The following is a 17,545-nucleotide window of genomic DNA, read 5'->3' on the forward strand; positions in this document are numbered from 1 at the left end:
AATTGTTGTTGTTATTTTTTTATTTACAAATTCCACTTTACTACTCAGTGAATGGAGTAAATGGTCCAAAAAATGAACGAGAACATCTTCAGAGACTGGATGAAGTCCTGCAGCGATTAGAGGAGGCGGCCCTGAGTTTAAATGTCAGTTCACAGAGAAAGAAGTGACATTTTTAGGACACCGGGTGGATAAGACAAGCTTACATCCAGTGCTGGCTAAAGTGAAAGCAGTGCAGGGGGCGCTACCCCCAAAATCAGTGACAGAGCTCAAAGCTTATTTGGGGTTGTTGAACTACACAGCATTCTGATTTTAAGCCCTACAGACAGAGACACCAGGAGATGAGTGTGCAGGGTGGGTGTGTGCTGTGGGGGGCAGAACGAGGTGGACGCCCATGTTAGAACAGCTACATCAGTCACAACCAGGAAAAGACGCATGAAGGGCCTGGGCAGAAGCTCATGTGGTGGCCACATATGGAGACTGACACTGCAGACAAGGTGAAGTACTGCAGTACTTACTTTACGCAGTAAGTACATTACTGTACTATATATGTACTGTATATGTACATACACACACACATATATACATATAACCAAGTACCTGCAGAGGGTCAGGCAAGTCCTGAGGAGGGAAGGAAGGGGACCGGGGACTGGTGAGTGTCAGCACCACAGTCCAGGATGAGACAACGAACATCCAAGAATACATCAGGAAGATGGAACCATCATGGAAGGACAGGCCCCTGCACGGTATGTACCACCGGCAGATAGAGGAGGTGGCTGATATCCAGAAATCCTACCAGTGGCTGGACAAAGCTGGACTGAAAGACAGCACAGAGGCACTAATCATGGCAGCACAAGAACAAGCTCTGAGCACAAGATCCATAGAGGCTGGGGTCTATCACACCAGGCCAGACCCCAGGTGCAGGCTGTGTAAAGATGCCCCAGAGACAATCCAGCACATAACAGCAGGGTGCAAGATGCTAGCAGGCAAGGCATACATGGAACGCCATAACCAAGTGGCCGGCATAGTGTACAGGAACATCTGTGCCGAGTATAACCTGGAAGTCCCGAGGTCACAATGGGAGATGCCCCCAAGGGTGGTGGAGAATGACCGAGCTAAGATCCTGTGGGACTTCCAGATACAGACGGACAAAATGGTGGTGGCTGACCAAAATAGGCGAGTGGCTCCAGCAGATCCCGGGAACAACAGCAGAGATCTCTGTCCAGAAGAGCGCAGTCCTGGGAACAGCTAAGATACTGCAGGACCCTCAAGCTCCCAGGCCTCTGGTAGAGGACCTCAGCTTGAAGGATAGACCGCCCACAGGGGCGAGCTGGGTGTTTTACATATGTCTTGCAGTCCTGTGTTGATTTCCTGTCATACATAGCACCGTGGTCTTGGAGGAACGCTGTCTCGGTTCACCGTATGCTGCACCACTGTACATGGTTGGAAATAAAGCCACTTGACTTGAAAATATATTTTTGGATTTCAAAACAAAAGTTCCCAGTTACTGTTGAATATGCCTAACATGGTAGCAACATATCCTGGGCGTGTTACTCTGAAGGAAGATTTCTGGGCCTGGATTTTGAACTTCTGGCTTTCGGGTTGTGTTCATTAGATCTATTCCACATTTCTCTACAAGCTTCTCTGTTGTTTTTGCTGTTTACAGATATAACCTATAACTGATTTTAATGATGTCTTACAAGACCGAACAAACTTCAATCATATGTCATGTGTCAACAGATAAAGCCAAACTTAATGCAGGCAAATGCTGGAAATGCATGCAGTGCTGTTGTTCATTAGCACACACACATTTACTCAGATCAACAGATTAACAGCTTACTGTTTTAATCAAGTTAAAATGAATCTAACAATCATATGTATACAATCATTATATAATCAGTTTCACACACATAAAGACCATGATTTCACCTAATTGTTTTAATAAAGTCTTTTTCATGTATAGACTTGCAAAAACAAACACAGTGAATTTAAAACAATACCAAGAAGCTCATAAATTAAAAAGTAAATATCACAATTTTAGAAATCAGCATGTATTCATCTGGCAGACCATTAACAGAGGGGGAGTGAGTCTGTGGTGACTCAGCAGTAAATCTTATGCATAACAAATTAAAACAGCGGGCCGTTCACAAATGTGCACACAGAGGTTTTGCCTCCTTCCTAATTTTTCTCTTTCTGCGTATTTGTCACACATTTCAGACGATGGACTGCTGTACAACAGTCATATAAATAAATACATTTTAATATTAGTTTAGAAGTTTTTAAATTCTAATTTTATTTAAATTGATGTCATGAACTACTTGACTACACCTAATAACTGCTCGTGTCACCCTCAGCAGCAGCTGCAATCAAGCGTTTGTGATAACTACCAGCGGGTCTTTGTTATCACTGAGGAACTTTGGCCCACTCCTCTTTGGAGATTTGTCATAATTTAACAACACTGGAGGGTTTCAGACATGAACCTGTTCACATCATACCAAAGCCGTGGCTCTCACAGGTTGGGACACACTGCTTTACATTGTGACAGGACGTGTTGCTTTTCTCTAAGCCTACTTAGATCTGCAAAGTTAAACAGAACCTGTGTTTTTCAGACAGGTCCGAGACCTTTTCTGTATTTTCACCTTTATTTCAACGTGATGTACAGTTTATATAATTACTTATCAGCATCGTTCTATGAGCACGTTTGGTTCACGTCGTGGAAAACTGTACTGACAAAATTATTATTCATTTTAAAGATGTGCTTAGATTTTCTAACAAAGCCAATGTTGTTTGCAAATCTTTGTGTGTGTGCATCATTCAGAATCCAATCAAATTCAGAAAGGAAGTACTGACCAATCAGATTTGTGCACACACACACACGTCTGTGAACACATCTGATTGGTCAGTGTTTCCTTTCTCAATGCTTCCTGCATTTGCATCCATCCAGCTCTCCTTTCAGTGTGAGGCTCTGTCTTCACCTGTAAACTGCATGAACTGGAGCAGCACGACTGGAGAGGTCTGTGTAGAGCTGCTGTTTAAAAGAAATGAGCTGCATTAGGGGCAGACGAGCTGCTCACTGGCTCCATATCAAATCAGGCAGTGTGGCCTTCCTCCACAAAACGACGAGTACTTGTTGGTTTTACAAGACAGAAAAACTGATAATAATCCACAACGCTGGTTAATTTGGGGTTTCAAACAAACAGCAGAGAACAACAGAAAGAGCTTACCAAGAACACACCGATTGTTTTAACAGTTACAAAGGTCAATAATGGGATTTTTGGTGCACCAACATCAACACTCACAAGCATAAATTAATCACAGAACAGGCAAATTGTGGGTTTGCAGCACTCAGTGCTTCTTCATCGAGTCGAGGACGCGGAGAATGTGCAGGAAGAGGTTGACAATGTCCAGGTAGAGGTTAATGGAGGCCAAGATGTGCTCCTCAGGAGAGAGCTGCTTCATCAGCATGCTGGTGTCATAGATGATGAAGCCACAGAAGACCAAGGCCCCAGCTCCAGCCAGGAACAGACCTGCATCGTCACTGTGGAAGAAGAGCTGCAGAGAGAACAGAGCACAAGGGGATTTAAAGTGACTCCCATCGGTTTGCTCCTAAAGCCAAACCACCACTGCTCTGCGTCCACCTCAAACTGTTATTTAATACCATCATCCCTGACGTTCTAGTGATTAGGCTGCCGTAACTTCCCACTTGGATCGAAAGCTTCCTTACAGAGATCAGAGAGCCCTTCAGTCCCGGCCTTGTTCAGCCGACTGCTCTCTGGAAGGAGGTAAAGAACCAGCACACTCCTAACACTGACAGCACCCAGCAGCAGTTTGTGTTTGATTTTACCAACGTGTCTATGTTTTGTTTCATCGTGTTTATAGCCGTGTTCAACTTCAGCTGCAGCACTGACATCTTATCCTATACAAGGAAAAGCAGCAGAACAAAGGCTGGTTTTAAACTTGGAAGTCTTCTGCACTACAAGGCCTTTTATTTCAACAAGCCCTTTACCCCAGCAGGCAAGAAAAAGACCAGCTCTGCAGTTTGCACGCTTCACAACAGGGAAACTACAGGTTTCATTTGTGCACGCCGTCTCACTGCCACAGCTTGCTGCTTCTACCCGTGACCAGTTCACCTACTGTGGCTCAGCAAATGTTTGATGTGGAAAAAAGTCCAACATTACAATTCTCCAACTAAACTTCTTTACATTGGTGCACAGCCCATGTGTAGGCTTAGCTCAGAAATACCATCAGCCCTTTTTCTCTGTAGCTTTCTGTTGTTTGTAACTTGTTGGCCTTTGTTCCTCTTTCATTAGGCCCATGTGACACTGATATCAGGCCCCTCCACTCACCCTCATGAAGGTTCCAATGATGAGGATCCACAGACAGGAGAAAAGCCTGCAGGGATGAAACAGACAGTCCACTTTAGCTGGACTCAGTTTGTCTGAGCTGCACGTCAGATAGTAGGACATCAGTGGAAAGCTCATGTACATTTCTAGCTTCAGATTGAAGGTGTTTCGTGTCGTCACAACTTTCAAAATCTACGAATGTTATATTTATATACTCCACTCATCTCATCTGCATGTTACATCTTGTGTGTGATCAGGCGGCACATTGAAGGAGCTCGGACTGGACTTTGTTAAGTTTCTTTGAAGACGTTTCATCCGAGAAGCTTCTTCAGTTCTCAGAGCAACAGGTGGAGAGTCGCAGATTTGAAGCCCTGTGGGACCCAAGAGGGTCGTGGACCTCCTATTGAGCCTCTGCCCAAAAGGCTTAAAATCTGTGACTCTCCACCTTCTAGTCTTAGAACTGAAGAAGCTTCTCTGATGAAACGTCTTCAAGGACGTCTTCTTAAGTCCAGACGCTTTCCTGTCCGAGCTCCTCAGACTGCGATGAGCTGGACGACTGAGAACCTTCACAGACATTTAAAGAGTCCCATCAGAACACAGAACTTACCAAGCTCCCATTTTGCTGAAATCTCTTTTGGACTGAAAGGTGTAGGCTGTTAATACAGCGAACACAGCACAGGTGAGAAACAAAGCTTGCAGTATTGTGGAGTAATCATAGAAGGTGACTGTGGAGAGAAAGAAATCCCATCAGAGTCTACGGTAGCCTGGAAGGCTGGACACTAACAGAATGCAACTCTAAACACTTACGAGCTGTGGCAACAGACAGCGCCTCCAGAAGAGTCTGCAAGCAACACAACAACACAGCCATTATTAAAGCAGCAGTTACTGCGGCTGCAGCCGCTGAGCAGCTCAAAATGAAAAAGGAAACATGGCAACAAAGTAACGTGGGGAATGTTACAGCATCAGGTTTATGGCTCTGTAACCACAGCTGAAACAGGTCACATATAAAAAGCCTTAAAGACCATTTTACACACACAAATACAAACAATAGAAAACAAGAACATTTTATGACTTCATACCATCTTAGAAACAACTTCTGTCATCTTGTTTAGTTGATATCATCCACCATTGTTTACAGTATGCCTCATCAGTTACTTCATCTATTATACATCTATAGTGAGTAAAACTGGTATTAAACACAAAAGGCCCATCAGTGCACTGATGGGTGTTACTGTCACCTGTGAATAGAGTCTTTTAAAATATATTTACTTGGAAAATTGGTGACGTGTTGAATACTTATATTACCCACTGTTCATAAACAAGCTACTGTTATACGTGTTAGCTTCTCTTCATGGAGGAAATAAACTGATCATTATGATTGTAATTCTGATCATTTGATCTACCAGAGACAGACGAACGTTGCTGATAACAAATGTGAATCATTTTTGCTTCGTGCCAAGGCGCCGACTGAAAGAGGCCACCACCATCGGTAATACCAGGAAAGGCTGAACATGGTCTGCAACAATGCTTAGGCAGGTAGTAACAGGACTCCAGGTTTCCTAGCTGAAGCATCACACTGCCTCTGCTGGCTCGCCTTCATCCCATAATGCACCCTGGTGCCAGGTGTTTCACAGGTAAGTGACGCACACACGCTCAGCCGTCCACGTGATGCACCAGAAAATGTGACTCATCTCTGTGGTCCACTGCTGAGGCTCACGTGCCCATTGTTGGTGCTTTGACAGTGGACAGAGGTCAGCACGGGCAGCCTGTAGCAGCTCGTTCTTGTTAGCTTGAGCTGCAATAACTCATCCATTGGATCAAACCAGACAGGCCAGGCATCGCTCCTCGCGTGCATCAGTGAGCCTCGACCACCCACGACTCTGTCGGTGGTTCACCAACGTTCCTTCCTTGGATCACTTTTTAGATACTGACCATTGCAGACTGGGAACGCCCTCAACAGCTGCAGCTTTGGAGATGCTCCGACCCCGTCATCAAATGTGGCTCCTGTCAAACTAACTCTAACCTTAAGCTTGTCCATTTTCCCTGCTAGTAATATACAAACTTCGGGGATAAAATCTCCACTTGCTCCTTAATCTATCCCACCCACTAACAGATGCTGTGATGAGGAGACGATCAGAGTTAATCACTCCACCTGTCGACGGTCACAATGATGATTGGTGATCATCGTCTCCTGGTGTAAAAGTATGTTCTTATAAAACATTCGTTTTATCACGAGCAGGAATTAGACCACGAATATTCTTGGACTGGGTTCACTGAAAAATGACTCACTGCCCATCACCGTTACTTTCCTGCAGCAGACAACAATTTTGACTGTTATGACAATCAATCAAATTTAAAAAATGTATTCAAGAAACTGAAAACAGAAGAACTTACAAAAGCAAACAGGAGGTAGAGGTTAGCTGGATGTTGGTGCCTGTACACAGCGAGAGCCACCAGAAGAACCAGCGAGAGCAGAGATGAAACCATCACCACAGCTGGGCTGAGGAAGGAACCAGGTCACAGTGAGACAATAAGGAGAACCAAGCTTCATAGAGATTATGTGCAAAACGAAGGATCATTTTATAACAGCAGGTAGCACAGACAGCACGCTGTGGACAGGTGATCAGACTGTACATGCAGCCACTCATCGCCTCTTAACACTTTGCTTGGAAAAAGAGAAATAAGAGCAACAATTTACTGAACCGTGCAAACAGAAGAGGAATTTCAGTTTACAGGCAAAACTGGTTTCGTACAATTCTCCTGAGCTTTAAAGTTCATATTTGGGAAAACCACCGTTCCTCCTCAGCACAGCCTGATGTGTAATAATGTCTTTAAATTAGAGCTGGGCGATAGAACGATAACGATATGTATCGCGATATAACTTTTACTCGATAGAGAAATTAAACTATCGCGATAGACCTCGCCGCTCTTGTCCGCTTAAAAAAAAAAGGGAAAAAAAAGGTCAGCCAATCCAAATTAAGTAGCGCAGAGCCGAACCAATCACAGCCGCAGCGTCACGTCGTGTGGCTTGTTACGTACAGCACAAGTGCCAAGCTGCACGTGTGTTTGTTTGGGAAGCAGCCAGCGGGTAATGGAGGAAATGAGTGTGCCGACTAGAAAAATCAACCGAGCGTGACCGAAGAGAAAACAGATGATGGTTCCAACGCCGGAGAGATTGTCGAACGGAAGAGCCATAGAAGTTCCGTAGTGTGAAGGTATTTCAGCTATTTCAAGTCTGACAAAAAACAGAGCAGCGTGCACTGTAAATGTGCCGAAAGCAAGTCTGGAAATACAATAAACTGGTGCATGCGTCACACTGTGCGCCACGTTATTGTTTCGGTGAAATGAATTTCTACAATACTGTTAATTCTACTCTCTGCAGTGTTTAAATGCTTACATATACACACAGTTACTGTCCCTCCACACATACGACTCGGTTCTGCTTCTATGCCCCAGCTTTGTTTACTTTTTCCCACCGAGGCTTCTAGACTTCTGATTGGCCAACATTTCTGCACGGTTAGGAATCTAGCGCCACCTGCTGCTTTGGCATGTTCATAGCAGCGTTTTCCTTCATTTCTGCCTTTATGTGTGGACGGGATTATTTTTTAAAACGAAAACGGAAAATCTCCGTTTTCAAAAATACCCGTGTACGTGTGGACGTAGCCTCAGTCTCTGACTGGAAGCGCTAATTCGTCATTCGGCTTTTGTCAGACTAAAGTAACTGTTAAAACTGTTTGAAAAGCTCAGCTATACAACAAGGAGAGATTGAGAATTTCCTTTTAGTTCTCAGTTTATTTGATATTGACAAAAGTTAGTCAGTTTTGTCTGTTCTTCTGTAAAACAAACTAAGATTTATTTTTAGAATTAATATTTTGTTTCTAAGTGGAATTGACAATTTAGTCTGTTTCGTTTGTTCTATTTTGAAACTTAAACGCTTTAGCGGCTGCCTTTTGTGTAGTTTGCAATATTTGCCTTTATTTATCTGAAAAAGTCTCATGTTCCTTAAGTACATCTACCCTGTTGAACTTATTATGGGAAATAAATATTTAAATAAAAACAAGCTGCTGATTATTTCACATTTTACTTGTGAGCAACGGCACATTTAAATCTTACAAATATAGTTATTTGGCTGATATCGTGATAGATATCGTTATCGCCTGAAATGAAAAAAACATATCGTGATATGAAAAAATCTCATATCGCCCAGCTCTACTTTAAATCATCATCAGAAAAATTCCTCCGAGCTCCCTGAAGGACACCCCAAAGCTGCCTCTTTGGACACTGGCCACCTTTAACCTCACACTGTTTCACTTTTCTATCCAGACATCCTGAACTGCATTTGGCAGTTTGGGACCACTGCCATGAAAAATCAGTCGCCAATCAGAAGATTTCCAGATGGTGCTGCACGATGGCTCAAACTCTGAAAGTTCATTTCTATGTTCAGAAAACTACATGACATGAATTTTTGACAGGATGAAATTGAGCCCCAAACCACGACAGAACTGGTGATTTAATAATCTGACGTACTGGCCAATCAGGACACAAAGCAAACACGTTTCTCTAACATTTGTTATCAGCAGTTATTTGAGGCTTTGCTAATATGACAACGTAGCTTAACACTAATCTTGTCTACTTGTTAAATAGTCACCAGTCGTGAGTTAGTCCTTCATGCTCTTCCTGACTCTGCTGAGATCCTAGCTGCTATGTTTATGCTGCTTCCAACAGGGACAGCCACACTGATGAACACGCTAAACACATGTTTTATTCACACATACTGATCGATGCAATGGGGGCAACTCAGGGAACAAACCATGACACTTTCAGTGGCAGACAACCAACTCCAACCCCTGAGCTACGGCCTCCTTTTCCCTGGACTTAAAATGAATGGGGGGGGGGGGGGGGAATCAACACTCGTGCCTCATCCACAAGATTTACAGAAAACTTGACCTCTGACCTTGAAACTCTGTCACAGGTCAGAGTTGTAGTAAACACACTATGGGATGAATTTCTATTTCGACGTCCCTCCTTCTCCAACGATCACATTCACAAACCTGCGTGTTCAGGTCCAGTTAAAACGTATCTGTATGTGACACTAACGTCGGGACTGAATGGCTACATTTACAATAACTGATGACTGTTTTTCCTTCTTTATCACTGCAATAGAACTTATTTATTTCAACGCTTTTGTAACATTCTCCAGATTAAAAGTGAAATAATAGAAAATATTCTGTTAATTAAATAGCATTAATATTCAAAAATAGAATAGCCAATAAAACCTGAAGGTTGTCAGGCTGGACACTTCATTATTTTTAATATTAATAAACATGTACACCATCATAACATCTTGTTCACAGCAGCATAAAATCCTTTGATCAAAGCAGAGTTTAGAATGCTGACACACTCGATATACTCGCTTTTCTTCACTGCAGCCCTCACACACTCCTTACACGACATCACACACTCCTTACACGACATCACACACTCCTTACACGACATCACACACTCCTTTAAAGAATTACAGACACAAACTTACTCGTTCGCTCGCACACTTATCAGTTTCAGATCAAACTGTGCAATCAAAGTAGTTATCCTGTGCTTTTCAATGACATTAGGGTCATTATGGTAATCCCAGGCAAGGTGCCACATCCAAACCTCGTGGCGCTTTTGTGGATCTATACCTGTACCGGGCTGTAATCACAGCAGATGAAGACTGGTGAATCACACCATCTTCTGTTTATGTTTATTTCATTGATGTACTGTAAGAAGTATTCGTTTTTTGTGTTTAAAGACTAACCATAAGGCAGTGCACCTAAAAGAGCTGTGAGAGATTGTACAAATGTGTAACGTTGCTGTCTATACATTTGCAGCAGTAAAGACGAACTCACAAAGCTACACTGCTTTTGATTCATCTTCCAAGTGTGCAGCATAATGATAAAGCAAATCTAATATTTGCAAGAATACGATGACACTATGATACAACAATATCAACTCTGTCTCTTTGAAACTGCACAACACTGAGATAGGAGATTTTCTCACGTATTTGTTGGCATCACTAAATATTACACATATTGAGGAGGCGGATTTAACCATTACTGCCAACTCTTGCGTAAACATGGATGATGTAATGAAAGCAGACGAGGAGCTTCCGCAGGAGATAATGTAACTTTAGATTCTCGTGAGAGGAGACGGAGTACTCTCTTTGTCTCCTGTCCTTAGAAAAATGAAACAGACAGCAGCACCTGGTTATATATGAAGCAGCTCATTCTCACCTTGCGATAACAAACTCCTTGATGGTCTGAGAGAACATGAAGAGAGCAGAGGTGGCTGTGGTCAAGATGATCTGCAAGCTCAGGAGGGTGTACACCTTCCTTAGAAAGCCTAATGAACCAAGAAACAGCGTTACAGTAGCTCAAAACCCATCGGAAGCTAACGAAACCAATAATAACTGTGTAGAGGAAAACCGTGAACACGGCCAATGATATCAGTGTTAGCTAGATAGCACGGGTCTGTTACTCACCCATACGGATCTGAACACTGGCCGTAGCAACATTAGTGCCGTAGTTAAAATCGTCTTCGATAGAAGACCGCGGGTATTTTTCACTGCTCATCTTGTTAAACCAGCGTTTTCTTGAGGTGTTCTTGTTTCTCAAGCTACGTAGTTGCTTTACGGAAGAGCAGAGTCCTTTTCTTCTTCTAGATTCTATCGGCTGTTGGCAAACAACTGAATGGTGCATTACCGCCACCAACCGGTGTGGAGTGTGAACTGCAACGTGGCTCAAAAAACCCCTCAAATCCTCCCAAAGTATTTACCCTCTTTTCAAGGTTCAAGGTTCTTTATTTGTCACATGCATAGTTATACAAGTATAACACACAGTGAAATGTAGCCTGACACGCTCCTCGACATGTGCAAAAAAATGGGGGGGGGGGGGGGTAGAGGAAGAACATTATATATATATATATATATATATACACATATAGTATATACATTGTGCATGTGCAGTAGTAGCAGCAAGCAGGTGAATTCTGTACATTAATATGAATAGATATCTGACTATTTTACAGGATAGACAATATAAACATATTTAAAATTAAAGGAATTGAAATGTACATTGTGCCTTGGTTTAGTGTCTGGAAGAGTCCTGTCTCAGTCAATTATAGATGATGTGAGAGGGCGGGTGTGTGTGTTTAGGGCACGGATGGCTTGGGGATAGAAGCTCCTCTTGAGTCTCTCTGTCCTTGCCCGGAAGATGCGGAACCTTCTACCAGATTGCAGAAGTTGGAACAGTTTGTTGCCAGGATGGGACGGGTCCTTCAGTATCTGCGCTGCTCTAGTCCGGCATCTCCTGGTGTAGGTGTCCTGAAGCGGGGGGAGAGCAATCCTGCAGCAGCGTTCTGCTGTACGGATCACTCTCTGGAGAGCTTTTTGGTCCTTCACACAGCTGTTCCCAAACCTGAATGTGGGCAGCCCATGTCAGGTCTGAGGAGATGTGGACACCAAGATACTTGACGGACTGCACCCTCTTCACTGAAGCTCCATTGATGATAATGGGCTTGTACTCTCTGTGCTGACTCCTTCTGAAGTCCACCACCAGCTCCTTGGTCTTGCTGACGTTCAGCTGGAGGCCACTTCTTTTAAAACTGAAATTAAGACCTGATAACTTTCACTTCTTGAGTCCATTTGCAGTAAATCAATCTATGAAAATGAAAAGATCTAGTTTCATTTTTATGTTTCTGAGGTTTTGGGTCAGTTGTCTACTCTCCACCTGATACTTGCAACAGTGTAATATAACATGTTCCATAGTCTAAGGAGCTTGGAAAGAAAAGCATCTGGACTTCTTTAAGTTGCTTGAAGACGTTTCACCTCTCATCCGAGAAGCTTCTTCAGTTCTAGGGTGAAATGGTGAGAGGTGAAACGTCTTCTCTAAATAATCTCAAATGATTCCTTGAACAGGACAATGAGTTCACTGTACTTAAATGACAACAATGGCCACCAGATCACAATCCAATGGTGCGCCTTTGGGATGTAGTTGAATGGAGGATTTGAATGAATGGCAGACAAATATTTAGCAACTATAGTTATATGTGATGCTATCACATCAATAAGGAGCAAAACTCCAGAATGTTTGTCTTGATGCATGCTCAATCATCCAGGTAAGGAAATCCTAGAAAGTTTATTGTGTCCATCTGGACGTTTTCAGTGGGAGAAACGTTTCGTCATCATCAGGTGACGTCTTCAGTCTCAGCTGACTGCTGCTATAAACAGTGACTGAAACCAGCACCACTGAATGAACAATATGCTGAGAGGTCAGTTCCTTCATCATTAATGATCAATGCTCATGCAAACTGCCATGACCATTGATCAACAGCCACTGATCAAAGATAACTGATTAATGACAATTGATCAATGGGGAATGGCTGCAATCACAGCATTGTAAGATGGTGACAGATGTACCTTTAGGCCCCCTCCTCCATTCAGAGATGGTCTTTCCCTTTTCACGTAAATGGCCTCCTTGACTCCGCCCTCAAACCAGCGTTCCTCCCTGTCCAGGATGTTACATCCTCATCATTGAAAGAGTGTTCACTGGCCTGTAGGTAGACAGACTGCAGAGTCCTGCGGGGGACCTGATCCACAGGATGGACCAATTTTTGCCACAGTGTGTTTTGGGGTTAAAAGCCACAGAGACGCAGTGTTTAGAGAAAATGCGTCTCAGCTGTTTCAATACTCCGGACACATACAGGATCACGAAGGGTTCCCCTTAGGCAGCAGTCGTCCTTCTTCTCTCCTGGATCAGCTGGGGATTTTTTAGGCGCCTTTCCAGGTTTGACAAATGTCCAGCTGGGATAAACACATTAACTCAGGGCTTCTTTGATATGATGTTCTTCTGCTTCCCTAGCAACTGTATCTATGGGAATGGTGTTGTAGCGTCCTGATGACACCTTGACGAAATGAAATCTTAAATACTGAAATGTATGCTTTGGTTTGTGGTACACGTGGAGTTTAAAATGTTCCCCATTACTGACGAAACTCTCACATTCTAAGAAGCCTAGCCTATCATTATTCACATAGTTGGGTTATTTAACATAATCCCTGGTTCTTTGATAACAGAGTGAGGTGTTTCACTATGGGTATCGCCTTGGCGTGACTGTAGAATATATATAAATATAATGGAAGTGCTGGATATACAGTCCGGCCCAAGTCTTCTGTCAGAAAGACTGCAGCAGTCCAGGAGTTTGGTTAACTGTCTTTAATTAAGCTCCACAGAAGAATTGATTCTTCTGAAGAACATCAGAGCTTGCCAGGCTTAATCCAAATGCAGTGCAGCCATACGTGAACTCATTGTTGTAGAAGATACAGTTTATGTTACTATAAGCATGGTTTTCTGGAAACAGAAACAGGCAATTCTGTAATTAGTCGAGTCAATAACAACTAAGAAACAATCACAACACATCTACGCAACACAGCAATATTTTACCATGTCCACAAGGGGTCACTGTAGACCATAAGTTGGCTAAATAGCACATCTGACAAGTTGCTAGTAGTAAGGCAAGAACATGGCTAACAACAGTTAAACTAAACAATTAACGATTGAAAAATCCTTTAACCGCTGGATGTAATCATCACCGGAGATTCTGACCACTGCTACTAACTCTTTACTAAATAATTAAATAATTCTACCAACGTGGTATCACTATACTGAGGCACAACGTCAACATTCACAAACAGCTACAGCCATTATGATACCAGTTAACCTGTCAAAGGGAATAACACTTACAGGTTCATTAACACACATGTAATCACACAAAACCGCGTTACAACTGTTGCTGCTTTAGTCTCTCCCTCCCTGAGCACATGACCACTGATGCGCTTATTCCTTTTGGGTGCGCTTGATTCATGCCTCTAGACATCCTGAGGCCAAGACAGAGCAGGAAATTTGACCAGTGACCAACTGCAGAAGCTCCAATGACACCACAGGTATGTCCTAATTCCTAGGCTGCATCCTTCGGAGGCTGCATTTGAAGTCACATCCAGGCGACAAAGGCTGCTCTGAATGTGGCCAACAATTGCGTCCTCCTTCTCCCCAGATTTAAAGGATGGGTCGGGTGTGTCCTTCGTGGCCCACCATATCCCAGAACTCATAGCGCGGCCCAGCCAAGTCCAGTTTCCAAAATGGCGGCAGCTACTTAGTTTTAATATTTCTCTTATTACTCTTTCTGGATCACAAAATAAACTTTTAAGATGTTTTCATGTAGCTGTGTCAACTTCAAATATCTGCTCGGCTTATCAAGACATCACATATTTGCAAAAGTGCTCCGTCGTTTTCTGAGACGTCTGTGACCCACCAGCTCGATAGCTGACCGGGAGGTCGAGGCTCACTAGAGCCCGGCGAGAACAGCGAACTCCATCGTTTTCAGACCCTGCGGTGACACTGTGTCATTTGTCTTTCCTCCATGAACTAGAGGAGATGCAGACTGACAGAGTGCTCCTGGTGTACTGTAAAATTCTGGAGACTGAATGTTACGACTGTGACCGTAATTGTGTGTGGATTTGAGTGTCTAGGTGCTCCTCCGGGGTATGTTACGATTTGGCGTTGGTATTGTATTGTTTTTGCGTGACTGTTATGTGTTTCCTACTTTATTTTGAAAGTCTGTGTTATTTTAGTGTGTTCAGTTTACGTTTCCCTGTCTCGTCAGTTCTGATTTGCCCCAGCTGTGTTTCCCTCCTGTTGTCCATTCCCTGATTGCTCCCTCTATGTATTTAAACCCTGTGTTTCAGTGTGTCATGGTTGCGATCTTCTTCCCCCCCGTTGTAAATAGTTTGGCGCCTGGTGTTGTGATATAAATAAATATCATATTTTGCTTTAAAGAAAATAGTGGTCGATACTTTCGTTTTGGGATGATTTTTGTGGAAACCCGTATTAGTTTTTTCTCGTGTGTTTTTACCTTATTTTTATTTTCCTTATTTTTATTTTTCGTGTTGCACCCCGGTTGCCTAGGCCGGGGTGTAACATATGGGGGCTCGTCCAATCACTGTGGGGTCCGTGGGACCGCTTCAGTCTTCATTTGCCTTCGCTGGGGGGTCCGAGGGACCGCCTCAGCCTTCGTCGTCTGCTGGAGGGTCAGGGGGACCGCTCCAGCCTCCATCAGTTTCATCTGCCTCCGCTGGAGGGTCCGAGGGACCGCCTCAGCCTTCGTCGTCTGCTGGAGGGTCCGTGGGTCCGCTCCGGCCTTCATCCACCTTCGCTGGAGGGTCCGAGGGACCGCCCCAGCCTTCGTCGTCTGCTGGAGGGTCCGTGGGACCGCTCCAGCCTTCATCTGTCTTCGCTGGAGGGCCCGGGGACCGCTCCAGCCTTCATTTGCCTTCGCTGGGGGGTCCGAGGGACCGCCTCAGCCTTCGTCGTCTGCTGGAGGGTCCGTGGGTCCGCTCCGGCCTTCATCCACCTTCGCTGGAGGGTCCGAGGGACCGCCCCAGCCTTCGTCGTCTGCTGGAGGGTCCGTGGGACCGCTCCAGCCTTCATCCGTCTTCGCTGGAGGATCCGTGGGACCGCTCCGGCCTTCATCCGCCTTCGCTGGAGTGTCCGTGGGACCGCTCCAGCCTTCATCCGTCTTCGCTGGAGGATCCGTGGGACCGCTCCAGCCTTCATCCGCCTTCGCTGGAGTGTCCGAGGGCCCGCTCCGGTTTTCCGTTTCCACTGGAGGACCCGTCCAGTCATCAGCGTCGCCTGCGGGACGGTGGCCGGTGCCGTATGGGCTGGACATGGAACAAACATTTTTTCGTTGGGGTTGTATGTTTTAAATGTTTGTTTTTTTGGGTGGGGGGTATGTTAGGTCTGTGCTGGGTCGGGTGTGCTGCCTGTGCGGGTGTTTGCCGATCGCAACCCACTGGTGTTCCTTTCCCAAATGTGCAACTCCAATCAAAGACTTATGCGCTGGTCCTTGTTGTTGCAAGATTTTAACCTGGAGATCAGTTACAAGAAAGGGAAGGGTAACGTATTGGCTGACACCCTGTCTAGAGCACTGTCTCCTTGAATTAAACATTTTGGGGTTAATGTTAATTCTTGGGTAAGGGGGTGTTACGACTGTGACCGTAATTGTGTGTGGATTTGAGTGTCTAGGTGCTCCTCCGGGGTATGTTACGATTTGGCGTTGGTATTGTATTGTTTTTGCGTGACTGTTATGTGTTTCCTACTTTATTTTGAAAGTCTGTGTTATTTTAGTGTGTTCAGTTTACGTTTCCCTGTCTCGTCAGTTCTGATTTGCCCCAGCTGTGTTTCCCTCCTGTTGTCCATTCCCTGATTGCTCCCTCTATGTATTTAAACCCTGTGTTTCAGTGTGTCATGGTTGCGATCTTCTTCCCCCCCGTTGTAAATAGTTTGGCGCCTGGTGTTGTGATATAAATAAATATCATATTTTGCTTTAAAGAAAATAGTGGTCGATACTTTCGTTTTGGGATGATTTTTGTGGAAACCCGTATTAGTTTTTTCTCGTGTGTTTTTACCTTATTTTTATTTTCCTTATTTTTATTTTTCGTGTTGCACCCCGGTTGCCTAGGCCGGGGTGTAACACTGAACCTTGAACTTGGATTGGTTTGGTTATCCCAACACTTTCTTGCTGTTTGGGGGAGAAGAGACGGGGGACACAGAGTGTTGCTCATGACAAAAGACTGAACCTTTCTTTTTCCTTTCACCGAGGTGTGATGGCTTGTTCTTTGCTGTCTTGGATTTTCTATCTTGAGCTGGTGGGCAGACACAGTAGGCCGGTGCTGAGAGTAGTCCTGTCATGGTTCTGGGTCATTTTGACCCAGCATTTTAATAATAATAATGGATTGCATTTATATAGCGCTTTTCGAGACCCTCAAAGCGCTTTACAATGCCACTATTCATTCACTCTCACATTCACACACTGGTGGAGGCAGCTACAGCTGTAGCCACAGCTGCCCTGGGGCAGACTGACAGAAGCGAGGCTGCCATATCGCACCATCGGCCCCTCTGACCATCACCAGTAGGCAGTAGGGTAAAGTGTCTCGCCCAACGACACAACGACCGAGACTGTCCAAGCTGGGGCTCGAACCGGCAACCTTCCGATTACAAGATGAACTGCCAACTCTTGAGTTCTTAGGTTTTTGTTTATTTTTACATTATGGATTGTTTTCTGATCCTCTTGTGCTTTGTTGATTATTATTAGGATTCTATGTTTCTGTTTATTGG

The 17,545-nt window shown here is 44.2% G+C and overlaps 1 protein-coding gene across 1 annotated transcript; it reads right to left on the minus strand.

Moving 5' to 3' along the window:
- Positions 1 to 1,819: 1,819 nt before the first annotated feature.
- On the minus strand, positions 1,820 to 11,059 carry tmbim4 (transmembrane BAX inhibitor motif containing 4). Its single transcript, XM_086269326.1, has 7 exons — positions 10,858 to 11,059; positions 10,610 to 10,718; positions 6,735 to 6,840; positions 5,148 to 5,181; positions 4,948 to 5,065; positions 4,344 to 4,389; positions 1,820 to 3,549 (listed from the first exon to the last, which is right to left on the minus strand). The coding sequence occupies exons 1-7, from the start codon at positions 10,946 to 10,948 to the stop codon at positions 3,343 to 3,345; spliced, it is 711 nt and encodes a 236-aa protein (XP_086125452.1). The 5' UTR covers positions 10,949 to 11,059; the 3' UTR covers positions 1,820 to 3,342.
- Positions 11,060 to 17,545: the final 6,486 nt, after the last annotated feature.

The sequence above is a fragment of the Aulonocara sp. 'chitande type north' Nkhata Bay genome, linkage group LG17, assembly GCF_057382095.1.
Source record: "Aulonocara sp. 'chitande type north' Nkhata Bay isolate Kocher_YH1m ecotype deep benthic linkage group LG17, A_spYH_male_GT1.1, whole genome shotgun sequence".
Taxonomy (NCBI): Eukaryota; Metazoa; Chordata; class Actinopteri; order Cichliformes; family Cichlidae; genus Aulonocara; species Aulonocara sp. 'chitande type north' Nkhata Bay.

Excerpts from the sequence above, each read along its gene's own strand:
- tmbim4 (XM_086269326.1), bottom strand. The coding sequence starts at position 10,948 with ATGAGCAGTGAAAAATACCCGCGGTCTTCTATCGAAGACGATTTTAAC. Across the intron at positions 4,390-4,947 it reads TTCAGCAAAATGGGAGCTTG|GCTTTTCTCCTGTCTGTGGA; the intron begins GTAAGTTCTGTG and ends TCATCCCTGCAG. Across the intron at positions 3,550-4,343 it reads TCATTGGAACCTTCATGAGG|CTCTTCTTCCACAGTGACGA; the intron begins GTGAGTGGAGGG and ends TTCTCTCTGCAG.